At 37.2% G+C, this 21,711-nt stretch overlaps 1 protein-coding gene across 1 annotated transcript in view; it reads right to left on the bottom strand.

Moving 5' to 3' along the window:
* LOC124166868 overlaps window positions 1-21,711 on the bottom strand; it is a 45,328-nt gene continuing 23,617 nt past the window's right edge. The window contains exons 8-11 of the mRNA XM_046544580.1: window positions 17,153-17,321; window positions 15,440-15,535; window positions 13,747-13,923; window positions 1-289 (exon numbers count right to left, since the gene is read on the bottom strand). Of these exons, the coding sequence (XP_046400536.1) occupies window positions 188-289; window positions 13,747-13,923; window positions 15,440-15,535; window positions 17,153-17,321 (544 nt within the window). The 3' untranslated portion in view covers window positions 1-187. The remainder of the gene's footprint in view (window positions 290-13,746; window positions 13,924-15,439; window positions 15,536-17,152; window positions 17,322-21,711) is intronic.

Below are 21,711 nucleotides of genomic sequence, written 5' to 3'. Positions count from 1 at the left end.
TCGTTTGCACGTAATGTAGGATTTTATTGAGAACATCGGAAAGGAAAGTTCTATGTCAACGACATAGCATTATTACTGTACCTACTGATACAGTGGAAAACACGATATAAAGCGTTGTCTCCTCTGAAAGTCTGGTCGTTTGCTCTTCCGCGATGAATAAGAGATGTCTCCACCGCGCCTAGTCGTATCAGTCGCCGGGACTATCCGCTGGTGCTTGATCCACCTTTATCGCCGTCTCCTCCTGGTGTTTCCGATGTCTTTCCGCATCGCGTGGACTGGGCTCCTTCGCCTGATGAAAGTGGAGAGCAAAAGAAGGAAGCGATTGAGATATCATCTTTTACGGTCTAAAAAACACTTTCCTAAGTTTTTATTTCTTCCTAATTTCATCGCTCTACTAACCTCGCCCGGATGCGGTGGTTATGTCCTATTGATGGAGTGTGAAAGAAGTTTACTTACTGCTAATAGTCCAGGCGCAAAATGGATAGAAATGGCAATTTTTCAAGCCTAACGGCATTTCTGGAGACAGTTTTGGCAACAGGGGCGGATTCAGCATCACAGGGTCTAGTAGGTTGATATTTTGAAAAATAAAAAAAAAACATCAATTGAAATTAACCCCATAAAAATGCAACACAAAGTTTTGTTTTTTTAACCATATCTTCAGTATTTATTTTTGCCGTCGTTTTTATGTTGGCGTCAACAATGATGAAGTGTTATCGCTACGTCGACGACTGTTATTTGAATATTCTGTCATATTCTCGCAATAATTATGATATTGGCTCAAACGCTGGCGATAACTTTGTGGTTTTATTGTAGTCAGCAGGTATAAAAAATCATTTTTGGCAGACGCTGTATTTCTCAAAGCCTGAAGAAATCAACTGTATGGTTATAAACATTAATTACGATTATTCTTTGTGTGATCGGTATTGTTTTTATTAATATTTATTCTCAATCAATAACATTACAAAATGGTCAATAATCGTTGCTCTCAACAATCAAATCAATTATCCTCGTGGAGTAGAGAGGTGAAAATGGCGCAAAGCAGTTATTTGTGTTTTTGACCTTGCTTCACCAGTTATTAAAACTTGAAAAAAAAAGGATTATACTGTGATATAGGGGTAACAATATTTATTTTTTCGTGTGTCTATTGCTACCTAAAATGTTTGATTTTAAATTGAAAATTTCAAACTTAGTAAAATTTTATTTTTCGGTCAAAAACTTTTGAAAAAAAAAATCAGTGTGGCAGAACGTAATAGCACATGCATCTTAAGATCAAGTAAACGTTTATAAAAAAAAAAAAAAACTGGAGATATCGTTAGAAAAAAAAATTGTTTCAATTTATTTTGGAGTTAATTTCTATTGAGAGGCCAAAAACTCCGAGGAAACATAATTTTTGATGCACTTTAAGTGTATATTTTTAAAATTGATGGTTTGCATTTTTCACCGTCTTAAATAAGGAGGTGTACTGACTTGGGTCCAGGGAGTGTAGAATATCCTCCGGGAGAGAGGGTTGTTCTTTCGTGTAAATGTTTTAAATATATAGTGTTATAACGCTAATTCGACCCCACTGAATCCGAATTTGCTTGTTGCCAAGCCGAACTTTGGGTCCTAATGCCCAAGAACCAAATGTCGGGCAAGATGGCGACAATATTTATCGCCCAATCTGGATTTCTCACTTCACTAGGAGGCCATGGGTCATATGCATATTTTATTTAATGCAACGTATTAACAAATGTGCCTACTATCACCATGACTACATTTTACCGCTTCCGAGGGCCCGATTGGGGCTAAATTAAAAATGACGCCTATTTTGAGAAAAAATGTGCCGAAAATGCATGATGGAATGAGGCATATCAAATTACTTTTGCATTTATGGAGTCGTATACATCGAAAATGACGGTTTGATAACGATATTATAACCATATTTGATACATTTGAGGGTGCCTCAGTAATCTGAGAGAAGCCTCTATCTCATAAATTCAGAAATTTCAGTTTGGCTGGTAATAAAGAAACTTTTTTCTCTTTTTCCTTTTCTTGCCGTTATTATATTGAGATGTTATTTTCTATGAACAACAAAGCTGTACAGAAACTAAATGAGGAAGAGTATTTATAAATTTAACTGGTGTTCTAAAAGTTGCCCTACTTGCAACATTAAAATTAGATCAGTTAAATTTTAGAAATTTAATTGATCTGATTTTTTTTACGCAGGGTGACACGAAAATGATCCAAAATATTAGACTTGGAACTAAGATTCGGGAACCTCCAGTTGCTAAGCAGCAATTTTATGTCTGTTTTTTGGTGGTAGAAGTGCATAGTGGTAAGTATAGTAGAATATATGTTATCGACTTATGTTTTTCCTTCTCACTCTTCCATTACGGCGGCATTTACAAATTTTTAGGTGGGATTAAAAATTATCTACCAACGCGTCGCCGGGGTTTGAACCCGGGCCCAGGGGGTATAATGCTATTACAAGCTTGATCCCCTTAATTTCATCGTCCGGTCTTTAAGAGAGGATGATAGTGTATATACGATCACCGTGATCATTTTAATAGCTGATGGTCATAATGAAATACGGCTAATTTTTTTAACCGGAAATCAAATTCCCCTACATTTCAGATGGCTTTGAGGCAACTGGTTTTGGGCAAGTATTTCTCTCCTGTCTCCTCTTTTCGCATCCTTAAATGAGTGTATCGTTGCCCGATGAGTTAATCCTTGGCATGAATTCCTTTGAAAAATGTTACATCTTCGAGAACAATGCTCAATTCTTTAAGTGGCTACGGGATCGATCGCGTTGAATAGTTAATATCATTTATAAAGATAGCCAAGGGCATGCAAATACCATTGATAAATTCCTTGCCATTCAAAGAATGAACTCGTGAACGGATGTATCCATTTTTATGAGGATTTGCCTGGAAAATGGAAGGTTTGCTGTCTGACCACCTATGAGGATGTTAGAGTATTGTTTTTTTTGATAGACGCCTACATATGATGAGACGACCGATCTTTCCTTGCTTACTATGACGCCTGATTCATACTGACCACGATCCTGTAAGGGTTTAAGGATATTCAATTTCAATGGATACCTTTTAGGAGGAAACACCTGGCTAATATATATGGGGATGTCTTAATAGCGAGAGTACGCTTTGATATAATAAAAGTGTCCCCGAAATGAATGTGCGAATTCAATTGCCTGATTTAATGTGCTAAAAAATGCCGAAACGTTTATGGAAAGAGAGTCTAAAGCAGGGGTTCCCAAACTTTTTTGTACCACGCCCCCCCCCCTCCCGCTACACATATCAGCTTTCCATTTTGCAATACCCTATTTCCACGGTGCCGTACATACCAACTCCTACTTGTACACTACTACACACTTGTGTACTCCTACTTGTATGTGCCTACTTGATACGGTGAGTAGGTAGATTTTTTTGTTCACTGTTGAATGCGGTAACGCAGAATGGAAAGATTCAATAATTGTACGTATGAAGAAAATTAAAACAAGTATTACATGAAAAACGAATATAATTACCTGTAACCTTCTTTGATAAAGTTTACAACTTTATTGAAACTTTACAAAAACAATTATGAAAACTTAGAAAGACTTTATTTCAAAGATCTGAGGAAATTATTTTTGTAATTTTTTTATTTATTTCATTTGGGTGTCACGCCCCCCTGGAATTTCTCCACGCCCCCCCAGGGGGGCGCGCCCCCCAGTTTGGGAACCCCTGGTCTAAAGGATTGTCTTCATCTATGAAGTGGAGAGGGGAAACATTCCTATATTACTATTCAAAAGCCTATTTTGCCTAAATATTTCAAATCCAATGATTATGTATCTGTAAGTCAGGGAATAAACTGCTCTCAATTGGAATTTTAGGATATTTGAATTGTTGGCTAATATCTGTAAGTTAGGTACATCACACAGAGGGCGGAAATATGAAAAAGCTGGCCTAAAGTCTAAGTTATTTTCCATTGTGATGGTTTGAAAAGCAAGTTTATGAATCTAAATATTCATTTGGATTGTTCCCTGTTGTTCATTTTTTAATGCTTAAAGCGAATTTCTTACTGACTGAACATTAAAGGCTCGTTTTGTACGGTATTGCTGTTTTTTTAACCCCACAAAATAGTATCGAAACCTTTTTTCTCTTTAGATAAAATTGTTATTCATGTTTAGAGTAATACTATTTATGGAAATAATAGGTAAGTAATTACAAGAGGTAGGAATTGAAATAAGACTTAGGAAATGAATGGGTCTTATAATTGACAATCCTAAACCATCTTGGGCGACCACAAGTGATGGAAACTTTGCGAGATACTTTTCCCCTAGTCCAAAAATTTCCTCGGTTTTTTTCCTGGTTCGTTTGTAATAATTTACCTTTTTTACATTAATGTCTAATAATATTTGTTGAAAGGAAAAATCCACAGTTGTCATATGTCTTTATTTTTTTCATCAAGGTGTAAATAACGAGACATTTCAAAGGTTTTCGACAATTTTGAAAGCCCTATCAAGTGGCCTTGGCGTTAACATACCGCCTCATTTATGCTCGTCAACTGCTTCCCTCAACGTGGATGAGATTCATGGTATTTTAAACCCACGAATTTTCATAAAATTCTAGTACACGGAGAGTCTTTTGTAAAAGCGTATGTGTTCCCGATTGGCTAAATGTCGCATTATCGAGGCACACGGTCATTCGAAGGTTCCAAGAGCAGATTTTTAAAAATTTCAAAAATTGTCACATTCGAAGGTATTAGTCCTTAGATTCCTTCTTTCTTCGGACCCTAAGATATCATCTGTAATGGTGATGAATAGGGGAAATGGAAGTGAAAGCAAAGAGACTAGGAATCTTCTTTTGTTGGATGAAGATACAAAGTCAACACCCCCGATTGGACACCCATAAACAAAATCATTGAAGTGTGATGTGGCTCATGGACAGTAACTTCCCCCTACCCTGAATGAATTAAGTTCACTCATCTGCGGCTTAGTCTAGGATGAGCTTTACCCTCATCCGAACCAACCTTTGAACCACTGAGTGAGTACATGGAAAACTTTCGTATCAGATTCAGATAATCTTGAAAAACAAAATAAGCACATACTTTCCCACTGAGTATTTTTTGATTTGAATCCTGTTGTTTCATTTTGTCTATGAATACCTGGGATACATCATCGATTCCATGAATAAATACACTGCGAAGTAAAATTATAGGGTATCTATCGATACTTATATTATAGAGTATCTATCGATACTTATAACTGAATTACAACCTGCTTGTGAATGATTTTTATATTTTGCATCACGGCATCAACTATGGTAAAATAGGATCATAAAAATGTATTAAGAAGTTTTTGCAAAGTTTTGCAACGATAAATATTTGTGCACATTTTTGAAGTAAAAGACAGCTCTTGAAGACATGCTTGGGAAATAAATGAAAATGTATTAATAAAAATAATTTGATATGACATTCAGAACTATAATCCCTCACTTGATTTAACATTAATTTACCTCTCAATTTATGCGAGGAAGTACGAAATTACGTCTACCTTTTTTCCTTAATTTTCTGGCAAATGGTAAGTATTATCATCTATTTTGTCAGAATAAGGGTTTACAAAACAATCTCTTTTACCGAGTGACACTTTATCATAGCATTTAAATGATGACCTTCTTCTTTTTGGGGTTGCTGATTTACCAATTTGGAGAAGTACGCTGCATACAGCTCTAAACTTGATCTAAGTCACACGTTTTTCTTTTCTTTCTTCTTTTACAATTGTCGCGCTGCGTAACTGCTTGCATTACTCGAGGACAAATCTAGCAGATGGAAAAATATTATTCTATAACACCAAGAGCGTGCCAGGATCAAAACTAGGGGGTAGGGGAAGGCAAGCCGTGGTCGTTCAAGTTGTAGCAAAGGTTGATGAAATCAAAATTTTAAGAAAATTATGACAACAATTTATTGTTTTTTGAATTGAAAACTTCTTATGTCGCGTTGAGCACTTTTGTAGACGGGGAAAAGAAATTGGACTCGCGTCACTGTCACCGCCACTACATATATGTATAATTATGTATATTCTGGTATATTCTGTATATACACAGTATACTCGCTATATACACAGTACTTGTGGAGGGGCACAAACCATTAGACTCGCATCACCGTCATCGTCACCGCTACTACATATATGTACAGTAGGGCGGATCGCAAAAATCGATTTTTTTCAAATCCATCTGGCCCAATGAAAAAAAGTTGTGGGACCGATCAAAAATAAGGCCTGAAAAATTTGAGACCTGTACGTGAACACCTGACCCTCGCTCAAATGCAATTTAGGGGGGGAGGGTCAAAATTCGAAAAATATAATATTTTATGGTCATTCCCTATAGATTTTGCCGAGTTACTGCCCTTTAGGGCAAAAATTTCGTGCATTTTGACGTATCTGCCACCGTTTAGCCACAAAATGCCTAATTTGAGTCCGCGTCCGCGAAGAAAATATTCCAACGCCCACGCAGCGTCGCGGATACCAGAGCCGCAGGCCGATCCCTTCCCCTCCACGCTCGCTTCTCCCCCTCCCACGCCTCTAACACAGCGAAATTCATCCCGCGCATGCTGCTAGGAGGTCGTTTATCTTTCATAATATAAATCAGAAGATGGTAGACGGTAAAAAACGATGCGTAGTGAGACGACTTGTCCCTTATTTGGCGCCTCGTCGGCGTTAAACAAATCGATGTTACCAACTTTTAGAGAAGTGATGAAATAATTTTAGACCTGCGCACGCAGGAAAGGAGACTACGGTCTATGAAGACGCCCCTCGAGTGGCTATGAAGGTGTGCGAACTATGGTGACGCGCTTCTCTTCCATTATGAATGTACAGTCCATACTCGTGCAGGAGAGTGCACTTGATACAAGAATATTGAAGGTTAGTACAATGTAACTCAATTTCTTTTAATACGTTCAATTTGAGTAGCTGATTTGGATGTTGTGCCATAAAATTAATTTATAAATGTGAAGTGTTTACAATTATATATTGTAGAAATATAAAAAAGGAAACACGTGGAGAAATTTTCTTTTAATCGCTTATGTATTCATGTGGACAGCTATCTCGTGAACTGTTAAGTAGGCAATGCGCGCCTTCTGTGCTTTCAAATCCAGGACCACAGAAAAAAATATGCGCGGTAAATGCAAAATATACGTTTTTATTGGAATTTTTGAAAATTGTTTATTTTATATTACGATATATATTGAAAAATTTTCATATACATGATTCTACTTTCTACTGATTAATAAAACACTTCATTAGAAATTATTCCTTACATTAAAAAATGGTCACGTTATTTCAAATTTTCACTTCTGTCGGCACTTCCAGATTTATTATTTATTATTATTATTATTTGCTTGGATAAATAATTATTTTTATTTTAGTTCCTTGTCTTATACTTATAATATTTTTCTCCAAAAGAAAAATGGTTAAAAACGTTCGTTTTGGAATAAATTAATTTTCGCTTCTAGCATAGCTGCCCCCCTAATCAAGATTATGTACCAGTTTTACTTTGTTTTGAATTGCATTCAAGAAACCTATAACCTTGCCAATGACGCTTTGAGTATCTTTACGGTGACACAGTTATTGAAGAATTTTTCCTTTTCCACTAAAACTTCTTCGCGCTTGATGGACTTTAGTAATTTGCTGGATCTATCGTGTCTAACATGCCTATTATGTTGATGAAAAATTTCTCGGGATTTCCACCGGGTGTGGTATTGGGTTAATTCTCCCAACGTTTCAATGGCTGAGTCTGCCATCGTCTTCAGGGGATTACTCTTAAGAGTAAATTTCAGTCATTGAAACGTTGGGAGAATTAACCCAATACCACACCCGGTGGGAATCCCGAGAAAATTTTCATCAATCAACACGCCGGGAAAACCTAAAATTTAAATGTCAATTATGTCTTGTTATTCCTTTAAAACATTTAATGAGCGATTCCCAGCTGTCAATTTATCCTTTTGAAACCTTTCTTAATTATCTACGGAATTAAAAGCAGTGAATCAATTTCATGACAAATCCAAGGATTTTAGCGTAATCTTGTTTCATTTTCCTCGTCGTTATGTTTGCTTTCTGCTGAGATTTGGACGAGACAGAATCTATTCGCTGCTCCCCTTTGTGGGACCCTAGTATTTCAGCACTTGGCCTAGGACCGAAGGGTTCCAGGTTCTAATCCTGATCGAATGCTTTCGGAAACCCTTTTGCTAAAAAATCGTGAATTTAAGGCGGTTTAAGCAGCATTTACACTACTATGTGTAACAATATTATAATACAATGTTTAATATATTAAGTTATATACCAATGTTATATATACAACATTTTCAGACGTTCAAACTTGCAACAAAGTTATATAACATTTTTATATAACTTATTTTGATCCTTACCGGCATTAGTTGAGAAATATGTAACGCTGTTATATAATGCATTTTCGATGCTATGATAAGTTATGTAACTTTTTTGGTTTGCCAAAGTGCATTCATTAAAAAGTGTTATACAGCACTGTTGCATAACATTGTTATATAACACCTCGATTTTGAAAAGTGCAGCCCATTGCAGAAAGCTTCATAACATTGTAATATAACATTGTTTTGTTACACAGTGTAAATCGATACCTCCAGTGCATAAACGCTCAACAATCGCCCACCGAATGAAATCCGCTCATCTATATTCTATAAATTCCCCTAACGACCACTCATTCATTCATTCATTCACTCACTCATACAAAATGTTTGGGGTGAACGAGACGAGATACGGCAAAAAGTTTAATTAAGACCCCCTCTAAAATTGTCTAAAACCCCAGGAAAAATTATGAAAACTCTAAATTTACAATTAATTATCTGCCTATTCATATAAAATTGAGTATGGGGATTAGTTCAAAAAATGGCCACCAAATTCCAAAGGCGGCGCGGCAGTCATACAAGCAAACAATCATAGCAACATATTTGTTTATGCAAACAAGAGGAGCTAAATTGGGAAAGAAGATAAAGGAATTAAAACGAAAAACTGATAAATATAAGGAAGGAAATAAGGAAAATAATATTTGAAGTGTCTATTTCTTTGCGTCTTCTTTCCGCAAGAACAAACATCTGTTTAAATCAAAGCGCATTGAAATGAAAAGCGGAGAACTATAAGGTAGGAAATTAGTTGTTGATTTTGGTATATTACATCGAAAGTGTGGTGGTTATTAATTTCAAAGTTAACAAGTGCACTAAATGCCATTTTTGAAATATGATTCGTGCTGTTGACTATAGTTCGTATCTTGTTGGCGATACACAATTGTAGTAGAAAGACTTTTAAACAAGTCTTACATAATATAGGTAGGGTAAAAATGATCATATTTTCATTTTTTGTGATGGTGATAACTTTTTATTTTTGTTTACGTTCTTTTTTCCGTTAATGTCCTTTTTAATGTACAATGTTATCCGTGAGCTGCAGGAGTGAATAGGCAGTGAATAATATAATATGGAAGATAAGTGCAAATAAAGGTATTTCTTATTCAATTATTTGTCTTGAGAAAAGTACGTTTCCTTGAGTGACTAAGTTATTCAACAGTGAAAATCATCGAAATCTTGACATTCACAATGTCTTGTACACCAAAGGCTGTGATCCGTTACTCACCAGATTTATTGCGCATTGCGTTGAATATTAAAGCTGAGATATTTGTGTATCCCGATTCATTAAAACTTTAAATAGAGGTATTTCTGAAGTGAAATCATTCGCGATCACGATAAATTATATTTCGATAAAATTCGTCATACTAGCCCCAATTCATGCTAAGGCGCATTTGTTCTAGATATTGATATTCAGTCCCTACGTAATTCGCTTACGCAGGGGAACAGCTGTTACATCTTATTCGTATATCAAGAATTTGGTTGAGTTTTGTGGAAAATAATTAATAAACGTGTTTTTCATGGTAATACGTAAAGTCGTTATGTTATGATATTACGTATGCATTGGGTGTTACAGTGGAACGTGGTCTCAACGTTTTTTGTATTTGAATTGAATAAGTTGGAGAAACTCGTAGAAATTTATTTTACTTTTTTAGCCCCTCAGAAAAACGTTTCTATTTATAAATATTTACATTCATATTGTAGCCTACGTACCATGCGCTCGTTTTACGTGAAAGTGGAAATATTGCTTATACCTAAGCTAGCCAGCTTAAAAGTAAACGATCCTTCAGTAACAAGTAGCAAACAAATAGTGTAAGACCTCCCACAGGGAGCATAACAGGCCGCAGGCCTCTTTCGGGGGGGCCTAGGGGGGGCAGAGTCCCCCCAGCGAGCAAAGCGAGTCTATTACTATAAGGGCTATCTAGAAGAGCGTATTCTATTCGGTGGGCGATTGTTGAGCGTTTATGCAGTGTAGGTATCGAAAGCGGCTTAAATGAAAGATATTGCATCCTTAACACTAAATCTTGTGTTAGATTCCCCTCGACGATTGGTAAAATTTTTCGGGTCGATTCGTTGAGCCAGTGTTAGTGAGCACCTCACTGCGAAATGCGTAGTGGAATCGCCGAATGACCGAGTACGTGGTCACCTGCATTTGGAGTGGCACTTTAGTGGCATGGGCCAGGTGGGAGAGGTGAGCTTTTGAATTGTTCTCTCCCCTCGATCGACACTACGCGTTCCGCCTACACCCTTCCCCTCTGCCCCCCAGAACTTCCGGTTGTCACCCTAATCCTCCCTCACCTGTCGCACACCGCCTCCCAATGTTCGCGTCCTTGTGGAGTTGACTAACAACAGAGGGACCGCGAGGTGCCTTCGCTACGAAATATCGTGAGATAAGGATCTCGCTCTTGTCTCCCCCGCTGGGAAAGGAAGAAACAGTTTTGGAGTTCACCCTTCTCGAATACCTCGGATTTCACTGCCGAAGCGATAAGGTGGGCATTCTTGCGTGACAATATGTAGTACTGTGAGCCAAGAAGGTAGAAATAAACTGGATACGAAATCCGCTGTTACTTGGAAAAGTAAAATATTCGCAGATATGAAATAAATATACTTGGCACTTTTCCGCTTAAATATTTATTTAAAAATGAGTGAACATGTTACACTGCTACCGATTGCTACCAAAAAAATGATGAAGATAAGATGGATCGACCGAGTAAGTAATGAGGAAGTGTTAAGAAGAATATGATGAAAGAGAACTCTTCTAAAACCCTTATGAAGAAGATGTCTCCATGCTTCTGGGTTTCACCGCGTGGATTTTATTTTGCGACAACAGTTTCTCCGGTATTCCAACCGGAGTCTTCAGGTCGATCTTCGATCTTTGATCGACCTGAAGACGCCGGTTGGAATACCGGAGAAACTGTCGTGACAAAAGAAAATCCACGCGGTGAAACCCAGAAGCTTGGAGACATCATCTAGACAGCGTCGCAGAAAACTACGCATCAACCTTATGAAGAAGACGGGACAACTTGGCCACATTATGAGACATGATGGCCTGATGAAAACAATCGTAGAAAGGAAGGAGGACAAGGGAAGGTCCCGGATGAGTTACATAGAACCGGCTATAGCAAAGGATGTAAAAGCGCTATGAAAAGGCTTGCGGATAGGAGAGAGGAATTGAGAGCTATGCCAAGCCAACTTAGGATTGTTGACTTATGATGACTGATGATGATAATGCTTCACTGCACTGCAACATCATCAGGACTCTTCTCATGAGTCTTAATAATGCTGAAGTGCAGTGAAACATGTTGACTCATTTTTAAATACATGTTTTTGTGGAAAAGTGCAGAGTATCTATACTTCATACCTCACAATGGAATTCCAAAAAGTATCTGCCTCCACCATTCATTTCATAAAATAGTCGCCTTCTTAGTTTGATGATTGTTTCTTCATTCCATCTTCGAGAGCAGGTCTGGCTCCTGCTGATTTCCTTAATACTCATAAAATTCCACTTTAGCCTTGAATTATAGAGTAGGAACAGTATTATTTTGGTGTTTTAGTCGAGAAGTAAATGGTGGGAATGAAATAAATGAGCCATTGAGCGTACAGTTGAGCAATATTTTCTCTGAAGTTGGCGTAAGCCTACCGTGGCGCGGCGGCTTTATCTCGCTAGTGAATGCGAACTCAATACCCATGTCTCATCTTGTCCCACCCATTTTACGTATTGTCAGCCACCTCACTCCCAGCTCGTCTAAACTGGTTTTAATACTTGGAGCACGTAAGCAAAGCTTACGGCAACCTTAGGCGCGACGCGATTTGGAGCAAACCATGCAACCCTCAACCACAGAGTATTTTCTGAATCATCCTCGCATTTCATGGTGTGAATAGTTTTATTAGCTTGTGTACTTAACTTGCGTTGTTTGGGAAGGAAAGTACCCAGAGAAGTGGGAAACTTGTATTCCACGATCATATTGGATTTTTATGTTTTCTCTTTGAGGGTGTGAAGAAATGTGCCTATCCGTCAGGATGTCCAACCACAGAGGCTGTATGACGTGACGTATCAGAAGGTAATGAGAAAAAGACGCAAAGGACTCGTCGGACGCAACGAGAAGTAGCACTACGGGATTTGGGAGCATGAGATGCACTTATGTACTAACTTTGGTTGCAATCCGTGTAGCCATATGGAAACGCAAAGCGGACAGATAAACCGATACCTCCACTGAATAAATGCTCAAATATCGCTTACCGAATCAAATACACTCATCTAGGAGCCCAACAATTAAATACGAATCCGCTCAGCTGGCAGGAGCCGGAGAACAAACGCTCATCTCCGAGACTTGTGGAATTTGAAGGTGAGCGTTTATGCTCCGGACTCAGCCAGCTGAGCGGATTCGTATTTAATTGTTGGGGTCCTAGATGAGTGTATTTGATTCTTTGACGATATTTGAGCGTTTATGCAGTGTAGGTATCGAAACAAGACATCCACTTATAGCTTTTCATTTAGTAGTTTTTATAATTAATTTTGCATCACCTCCAAATTCAGCTATCCATCTTCCATATTAGTATTAAAGGTATCCCCCCCGGTTCAAATGGATATGGAAAATTTTCGAATCATCTCAGTGTATTCTCCCTCCAACTTTTGAATTTCCCACATTAAAGGTTACACTGTACATAACTCTTATTTCCTATCACATTCACTGTAACACTGATTTCCCATCAGCGTAATGCATATTTTGTGTATCTCACGTTTGCCATACAGATATCCGTACGTGACTTGCAGAGCTTAAGCAATGTAGAAAAATTAAAATGAAATGGAATGGTGTTGTCATTAGCAGAACCTTCGGGGTGTCAAACTCTGTGCCCAACTTGTGCATCGTTTTTAATCATCGAAACTTCAATTGAAAAGCCGTTTTTTATGCAGTATCTTATGGCGTTTCTTGCCAAACTGTATGAAAAATGTGGATTAATTCTAGTTTGTTATTTTGAAAGAAATATTGTATAATCTTCGTTACAAAATAGTAATGATGATAAAAAATAAACCTTAACGTATTGAATCACACTATCGCGATCTCTTAGATCTATTATTTGCCGTTATTCAAATTGCATGACTATCCGAGCGCAAGTGTTGCAGTATGACGTGACGTATCAAACAGTAGGCAATCGAAAACGATGAAAATGAGGCGTCGTAAACTACCAGAACTAGCATTAAGAGCTTTGGAAGCATGAGATCCACTTACGTTGCAATTTTGGTTGCAATCCGTGTAGCCGTATGGCTATCCATGGCGGACAGATAAGCTGACATCCTCTTATATATTGTTTGTAGGGTAGTATCAAATGGATTTAACTCACCCCTATGCAGCCCATATACTTCCGGATGACGCGGTGGCTTTCGTTTATCCTTTTCTGGCACTGGTGGACCGTCGCTTGGATTTCTCTCTCAAGGGCCAATATCCTTTCCTTGTGCCGCTCCTGCAGTGACTGCATTTCTGCCCTCATCTTCTTCATCTCCTCGCTCTGGGTTGAAACCTACAGAGCGGTTACCGTAAAAGTCGAGAGAAATTATAATTGAGCCACTTGGAGCTCAAAACTGACGTAGTGAGCCCTCAGATTGAATATAAAGAATAGGGATTTTCGGTCTTCAGGCATGCGAACGAGATTATAATGCCATATCCAGAGATCACATTATGGGTCTGATTAGTTGACTACTACGATGGAGCTTGTTATACACTAATGCTTGTAAACGAACTAGATACTACAAAAAAAACAAAATCGATGCCAATCGTCGGGGAATGCCAAAAAGAAAGGAGGTAAAGCTTCCTTTTTGCATCGAGGTCTTCATCGAGAAGGTAGTTCATAATGTTTGGTACTAATGCATCATTATTATATATCGTGACATCTACGGGAATGACTACCCTTTTGGCGAGGGACAGCTTATAGTGTTTCCAACCAAGGAGATAACTGTTTCATATACATTCCATAATTGTTATTCTTTCCCAGATGCCAGCATCAGAAATGAATTTTGGTCAGCAGTTGTACGAGGAATGGGACAGTGTGAAGAATAGTCCTTCGCATGAGATGAACCTGGATTCAACTTTTTTCATTTCGCATTATAATGCGCTCCAATGTTGTTTATTTTGATTGAAAACGTGAGTTCCATTACTTGCAATGCTACCTTAGAAGAATAGATGTGGATATACATTTATTATGTTCTGGGCATCACCCTTTGAGCAAAATAAATTACAAAGAAGAAGAATTAGCTCAGAAAATAGAGCAATTTGCGCATGAAAACGATAAAAGATATGGCAGTTTCGATACAAAATAAGGGGATAGCAATGGAACTAGATTTAAAATTTTAAAATATTCTTTATTTGCAGGCTATTATTTATTGAATTCATTTAGGTCTTATATTTCTGTGCTTTGAGTTTTGTCAGGAAAAATTTGTATAAATGCATGATTGGAGCGGTTTTCTTGTGAGCTTTCTAGTAGAGAATTCCAGATTTATTATTCCATTCAGTCCGTAATTCAAAATGAATTTTAGTTGGCAGTTGTACGAGGAATAGGAGTAGCGTGAAGAAAAGCACTTAGTACGAAATGAGTTAGGATTTGACTTTTTTCACTTCCCATTTTATTCTGTCGTGGCTTAAATATTTTCCTTAGATTTTGTTTACTGCGCATCCAATTTTAGCGCTCGTCATAAATTTACTTCGACAGTGAGTCGAGCGAGCCAAAAACTATAAATTTTTCCGGAAAACTATTTTTCGATACTAATAGCCAGCCAATGCCAAAAAGTAAGAAGGTAAAGTTTCATTTTTGAATCTAAGTATTCATTGTGAGGGTAGTTCTTTGTGTTTAGAACCTAAGTCTGATTATGATATATCGTGATATCTGTGGGGAGAAGATTTATGGTGAGAGAGAGTATATAATTACAACCGAAGAGATACCTGCTAAATTGATATTGATAAAAAGTAACTTCATTTTACTTTCAATGCCATGGATATTACCAAAATAGTGTCTGAATTTGAGTTAAAATAACTCCTCTAACCTTAGTGTTCATATCATTTGTGAGACACCTTAGATCTTCGCGCAGTCTCCTCTTTTCGTCTTCGGTAGTAGCCAGCCGTTCCTTCTGTATCGCGACCTGAAGCGGAAAAAAATTCAGTCCTTGAATTCAGGACATAAAAACTCATCAATCTCATTTTATACAAGGAAAAGGAGTATTATCTCCTTAGTTTAGAAAAAAATTCTTGGTCGTCGGGAAGAACGGGATTTCGAATAGCAATTGCGGGAAGCAGTTAGAATAGAATGCTTCCGCGGTGTTGGGAAGATGCCGACCAAATTTGACCATGTCCACATGTAAAGACTTATTCCAGATGTTATATGAGGAGCAAGGAGCTAAGGGGTACTTGTATAATTTAATAATTTTGGAGATAATTTCAGGTAATGGTGGGTGGGGTATACAATATTTTTGTAGCAAAGGGATACAAGTGAATCAATAATAATTAAAAAATGCATTTCATTCATATTGTATAATTAAAGGAGCTTTTTAATATACATGGCAATACCGAGGCTCATGGAACTGAATGCAGTTTTTTAAATGTAATTTTCCTTCATATCTACGCTATACTTTTGCTTTAACTATTGTACCTACTATTGACAACAAAGACTGCAGTAAAAGAAACTACGTATGAAAATATTAGTGTCGTTATAGCGTGAAATGCGTGGTTGTAGCATAAAAACATATTCTGAAAACTCATAAAGAAAAATTAACGCCTAATGCGAAGTTTTTAGACTGCCGTTACTTTACATCTACAATGCGTACTGCTTAATATTAAAATATAATTGAAGACATATAATTAGTTTAATAGTTATTGTATTTTACCTTGATTGAAATAAGAGGAAAATGAGTTTTTAAGTGGCACTATATGGAGAAATGGCGGAAAATATTTATGCCGTGTCTTAATTGAGAAGCAGCACCGATCACAAACGAAAATCCGTAGGAGTAGAAGTAGGTTGTCCTACATATTTTCAAATAACCTATTTTATTATTGATGTGATGCAGAAAATTACTGCGGTTATGTTTTACATTAATTTATCGGACGTGATGATATACCGGTAAAACATTAAAATCGCAAAAGTCAACTCACTGACTCACTCACCAAATCAATTACCAAATAAACAACCAAATACTCTCCAACCACTGGTGTTAACTGCATCATGTACGTAACGAATACACAACGATCGTAATTAAATATATTTTTGATGAGGTTAACATTTCCCGGCATTGTTAATAAGATAGATTTTATCGCATAAGCTTCACAAGCGGCAAGAGGCATGTACTTAAGAGCGAGAATTACATGTATGACCTCTAGTATAGCGATTAATATGACTGGAATAATTTTTATGGAATTGCAGTCCTTTTAACTTCTTTAAGATGATGAAAGAAAGAACATGAAATAGAACCGGAGGGTGTATTGTGATGCATCAGATTGCATATATTCAGGAGTTTTAACTAGTACTTTCTGTCGCCAAATACTCAAAAAGTATTGAGCGCTGGAAGCTAAAACAAATAAATACATCTCATGGGAATCCATTACCTATCACCTAGCAAAATTTTAGCGAGATCTGGTGGTGAAATTTGAGGGACTTCCCTTTTTTAGGCCTTAACAATAACTTAAATTTCAGCCAACTTAAATAAACCAACTTAAACAGGCTTAAATTTGAAATGGTCGCCAGTCTTAGGGGGCGGGTTCATTACCTCCTTCTTGATTCGAATCGTAGATTCCTTTAGAGCTTGAATCTCGCTTTCTAGTACTTTCTTCTGATCCTCCAGCTCAGATTGGCGTGCCGTCAACTCCGCATTCTGGGATTTGCAGTTCTCAATTATGTACTGCTTGTTGAGGTTGGTTGTCTCACTGCGATTCAGCCTGCCGAAGAGATTGTGTGACAATAGTAATTAGTATCCATGAAAAGGTTAATTCAGTATAATACATTTGAATTGAATCCATGTGAAATGAAGTGAATGCAAATTCGGTAAACGTAGTGTCAAGCCTAAATAAATGATGGTTATGTATAGTAATTCAAAATTACATCCGCGAAAACTTCATCCAATTAAAGGGAGTCGCATTTTTTCACGATTTTAACATACAGTGGGTGACTTATGGCCATGTCTTACTCGAGACAAAGGAAAAAAGGTGTCCCAAAAATGCATAAATGGATACGATCTGCCTGAACACTTTCGGTAAAAGAACATCTCTGTAGTTTTACGTCTGTTCATAAATGAAGTGACTTCATTGAAACTCGTGAGGTTTATTTAAATGAAGATTCAATCCAAGTATCACGCTTCTTTCACGGTATAATTTAAAACGATTGAGAAATTTTCACAACGGTCTCCAACGCCATTGTGTCTTAGGTTAGTATTGCTTCTAGGTATTTTTTGTAGTTGATAAATGGATATAGGAAAAAGAGAAAACCATGTATTCAAGAATCCGCACGTTGAGGGATGGGATATTGCTCAATGGTATTGACTGAGCTTTGGGTATTCAAGTTAAATACAGGGATCGATGAATTGAAGCGTGCAAGGTTAAGCTTCGAAGGATGATGCTTAAGAAGCAGAAATGTCTACGCATTGGACTTTAAATAGAGGAAATTTTTACCGGGATTTTATTCATCGTGTGCCACCTAATGTGTGAGTGAAATTTAAATGGTCTTCACAACGTTTGAGAGTTTTATATATAAATTCTTATCTCAAAATTGGATGCCAAGAAAACAAAGCAGCGGAAAGAGTATTCGCAGGTGGAATTCTTGGGAACTTCTATCTGGATACTAATCTTTTCATTGTTGAACTAGCGATTTAATAATGCGGATGTCCAATCCTAAATTAAAGTATTTGAGGTATTTTTATCTGAATAGCTACTATCCTTTCGTCTGCCAAGATAAATGAGCATTCGTTTCCCAAAAATTAAACGCCGCGTGACTGTCGCCTCGTTGTCAGCGGCTGGCCATTTCGAGGAATATTCTTGACCCTGAAGTGGAGATATCTATTCTAGCATCGGATTCTGTCCCATCTCCGAAGCGGTTATACTTGAGCTCCTCCTGTCACCCCAGCTGCCTAGCAGAAGGCCTCATTGTGGGTGTTTGTGGCGTAATATGCCCGGCATCATACACCATGCACATCTAAAGGCACTTAATATTCACAGGAGATGAGGACGCCTTAGTATTTTAATTGGATTAAGAACTCGGGGTAAATTCGTAATATCCTGCTTCAAATTCTGGTCGAGGTGGATTATTTTTCCATGTGAAATTACCGCAATTACGAGTAACTCCGTGAAGAGATAAACGCTGGCTACTCCTCGATTGCTTTTTAATCGGACGTTCTAGCCATCTAGTCATTTTTACAGCGGATATATTCAGCTTTGTGCTCCAAATTTAGTCAAGCTGAAATCGGCTCACGGAAATTAAACTTGCAGCTACAGTTTTAGCATTGCTTTTCTATTTCACATCTCACCTTTAAGTATTTTTTAGTAAAAAACCTGTAAATCAAAAGCTCACAATAGCCCATCGTGTGCAGAATAAAGCATTGCCTCCAAAGTCTTAGTCAAAATAACTTAGCCGAACAACTTGGAATGACTAATGAGATCAGAATATGAGAACAGCTTCTGCAATAAACTAATCGTCCCCATTGGTTGAGAGATAGCAATAAATAGCATTGCCAGCGGACAGTTCTAGATGTCAAGGAAAGTCCCTTAGTCTCTATTTCACCATTGAGGTGCATTCTGAGCTGTGATTGGTGGAATGTATCACTCATTGGCTAGGGCCATAATTATCAAAGTTTAGTTGTTGAGAAGGGGGTTTACTCGTTAAAATCTCGTCGGAGCATGAGGAAGGGCTCGATTAGTGTTACTCGTACCCCAAGCTTCAACTTCATCTAATTGTTATGGTATCATTGCTCTTAAATGCGGCGAGTCTTCTATTTCATTTTAACCTCCTTTCAGGTCGAGTAGCTACCATATGACAATACATTGCTATTAAGAAATTTAAAATGTGGGAAGAAACTATAAATAACTTAGAGAATATTCTTAAATGGCATCTGTCATTTTTAGAGACTGCGATAATTGACGAAGGCGTTTAAAAGGGAGATGGAAAAATGTCAAGGTTATCAAATAAGGCAAGAGGGCTTCATAGATCACGGAGAACTTTTACCATTGCTGCCCATGTGTAGGAGCATAGTAGAGATAGTGATCCTGCTGTGGAAATACTTCTGTAACTGCCTATGGGCAGAGAGAAGCGGTAAGTACTGTCTGTTTCTAAATTAAAACTGCTAGAGTTTTAAATAGTATGTATCATATAAAGAGTTGAAATAACACAATGAAGACATCAGAGAAATTTTTATTTTGTTTAGCGACGGCTGGTTGAAATAGTTTTTTTTGCAATTTTATCTAATGCTTTGTTCTTTATGATTGAGAAATACATGTTTGTACATTCCGTAGCTGAAGGTGTTTTTATTTGGTGACGTGAAACTTGAGTGTTGTTACACTTAATACAACACAATTTTCAGTTATCAAGAATTTAACAAAAGAGTTTCGTAATTCAATATTTAATTGACTGCAGCTTTTAAGCTTAAGTATCAATAAAAAGAGACGAAATGATACGGTACAGGCATCAAAAGAAAGCTTATTTTGTTTCACGACGACTAGTTGAAGTTAACCCATTTCTTCCCACCGTTGCGTGAACGCAACACAAACTGTGCGATTTGTTTTCTCCGTATTTTTTGTTGATAAGTATTTAATATTTTTAGCATAGGTAGTTCAATGCTTTCGTAAACGTTATAAATTTTTCTACGGAAGAAATTTAATAAATTTTTTTTACAATGACCTTTTCATTTATATGTTAGCCGTTATTCTAGGCTATCTTCTAAGTTTACATATTATGTTAAATCTGAGGCACTCGATGATTATACCTCTCTGCAAATACAATGATGCATTTGTATTCTAGGCCATTGCAACAATTGGGTGAATTTGACTAAGTGGTTTTTAAATTATTTAAGAATAAAGGAAGTGTTGCGTTCACGCAACGTTGGGATAACCCCGGTAATCTAGGTAATCGGCGCGCCGCAGCGGTAATCGTTTAGAGTGTTTCTTTTTGGACTGAAAAATGAAATACTTATCAAGAATATGTTACCTTTTTATGGTGAAACTTTAGTTTTAGGCAATTGTACAGTATTTTAGTCCTAAATATACATCTACATAAGTGTTGAAGGGTCCTTACTTGGATGTTTGGCAGGTGGTGAGTTTTCACCGAGTTGTGACTGTTTGATGTTTTTAACTTCACGTATCGAGCGAGATTAAATCAGCGTTTACTTGCGCTATAGTGGGAATTTACTGTGACCTACACTAAAAGGTGCATAAAAACTTTGCTATCGAGTTGTCCAGAAAAATGTCGAGATTTCTGTAGACATCTGCAATTCCAAAATATACTGGCATTCTAAGGTAAGAATTGCTTACCACAGTGGACAAGTATGCTAAAAGCAAGTGAGTATGTGAGGGTTAGTAAATAGATCGTTAAGTCGTATTTACGTGGTGTGGTTGACTATGATTCAAAGGAAAGGTAGTGGGATATCCTCGGGATCTTGTGCGTCAAACGATGTCCCTGAAGCGTTTTGCTGAACCTAAAATGTTCATACGCCTGGTTGGTAACAGAAGTTTGGACAAGGGGGATAAGTTTTCTAAGATACCTCCATACTTTGCGAGCTCAACCAAATATTTCTACGGTTTGATGCAATTTCTCATAATTATCTTTTGACGGGAAGATGGTACCATATTTTGGCCGCCATTCCGTTAAAATGTTTAAAAGAGGAAAACCAGTAAGATTTGGGGTTAATTTGTGGAGAATGATATCTTCCTTGGGAAAAATTTCTGTCTATGGATGAGCATCTGAAAAAACTGATACCTGTTTGAGTTTAGTGGAAAGGGTTGTAGTTGGCCTGGCAAAAGTTATTGAAGCTGCAAGGTATCACTTATTGTATTTTGAAAATAATTTCAAGTTATTTTTTACTGATACTTTTGTCACAAATGGGATTTTTCCCAATTATGAATAAAGAATCCCTTGTAGTGTGAGAGATAACAGAGTACCAAGTTGCCTTCCTCGCACTCAAAAGGAACTGTCCAATGGAAAGTAAGGTTATTTTAATTGTATGATCGGTAAAAAGAATGCGTTATTCTTTGACTTGGCTTGATATGTAACTAAATGTATTACCAAATTTCGGTATATTGGATCCATTTGTAAATTTGAAGTTGTAATTGGATCAACCATCAGTCA

The sequence above is a fragment of the Ischnura elegans genome, chromosome 10 (assembly GCF_921293095.1).
Source record: "Ischnura elegans chromosome 10, ioIscEleg1.1, whole genome shotgun sequence".
Classification (NCBI taxonomy): Eukaryota; Metazoa; Arthropoda; class Insecta; order Odonata; family Coenagrionidae; genus Ischnura; species Ischnura elegans.
The sequence above is the reverse complement of the archived record's forward strand: the minus strand, read 5'-3'. Positions and strand labels throughout refer to the sequence as shown.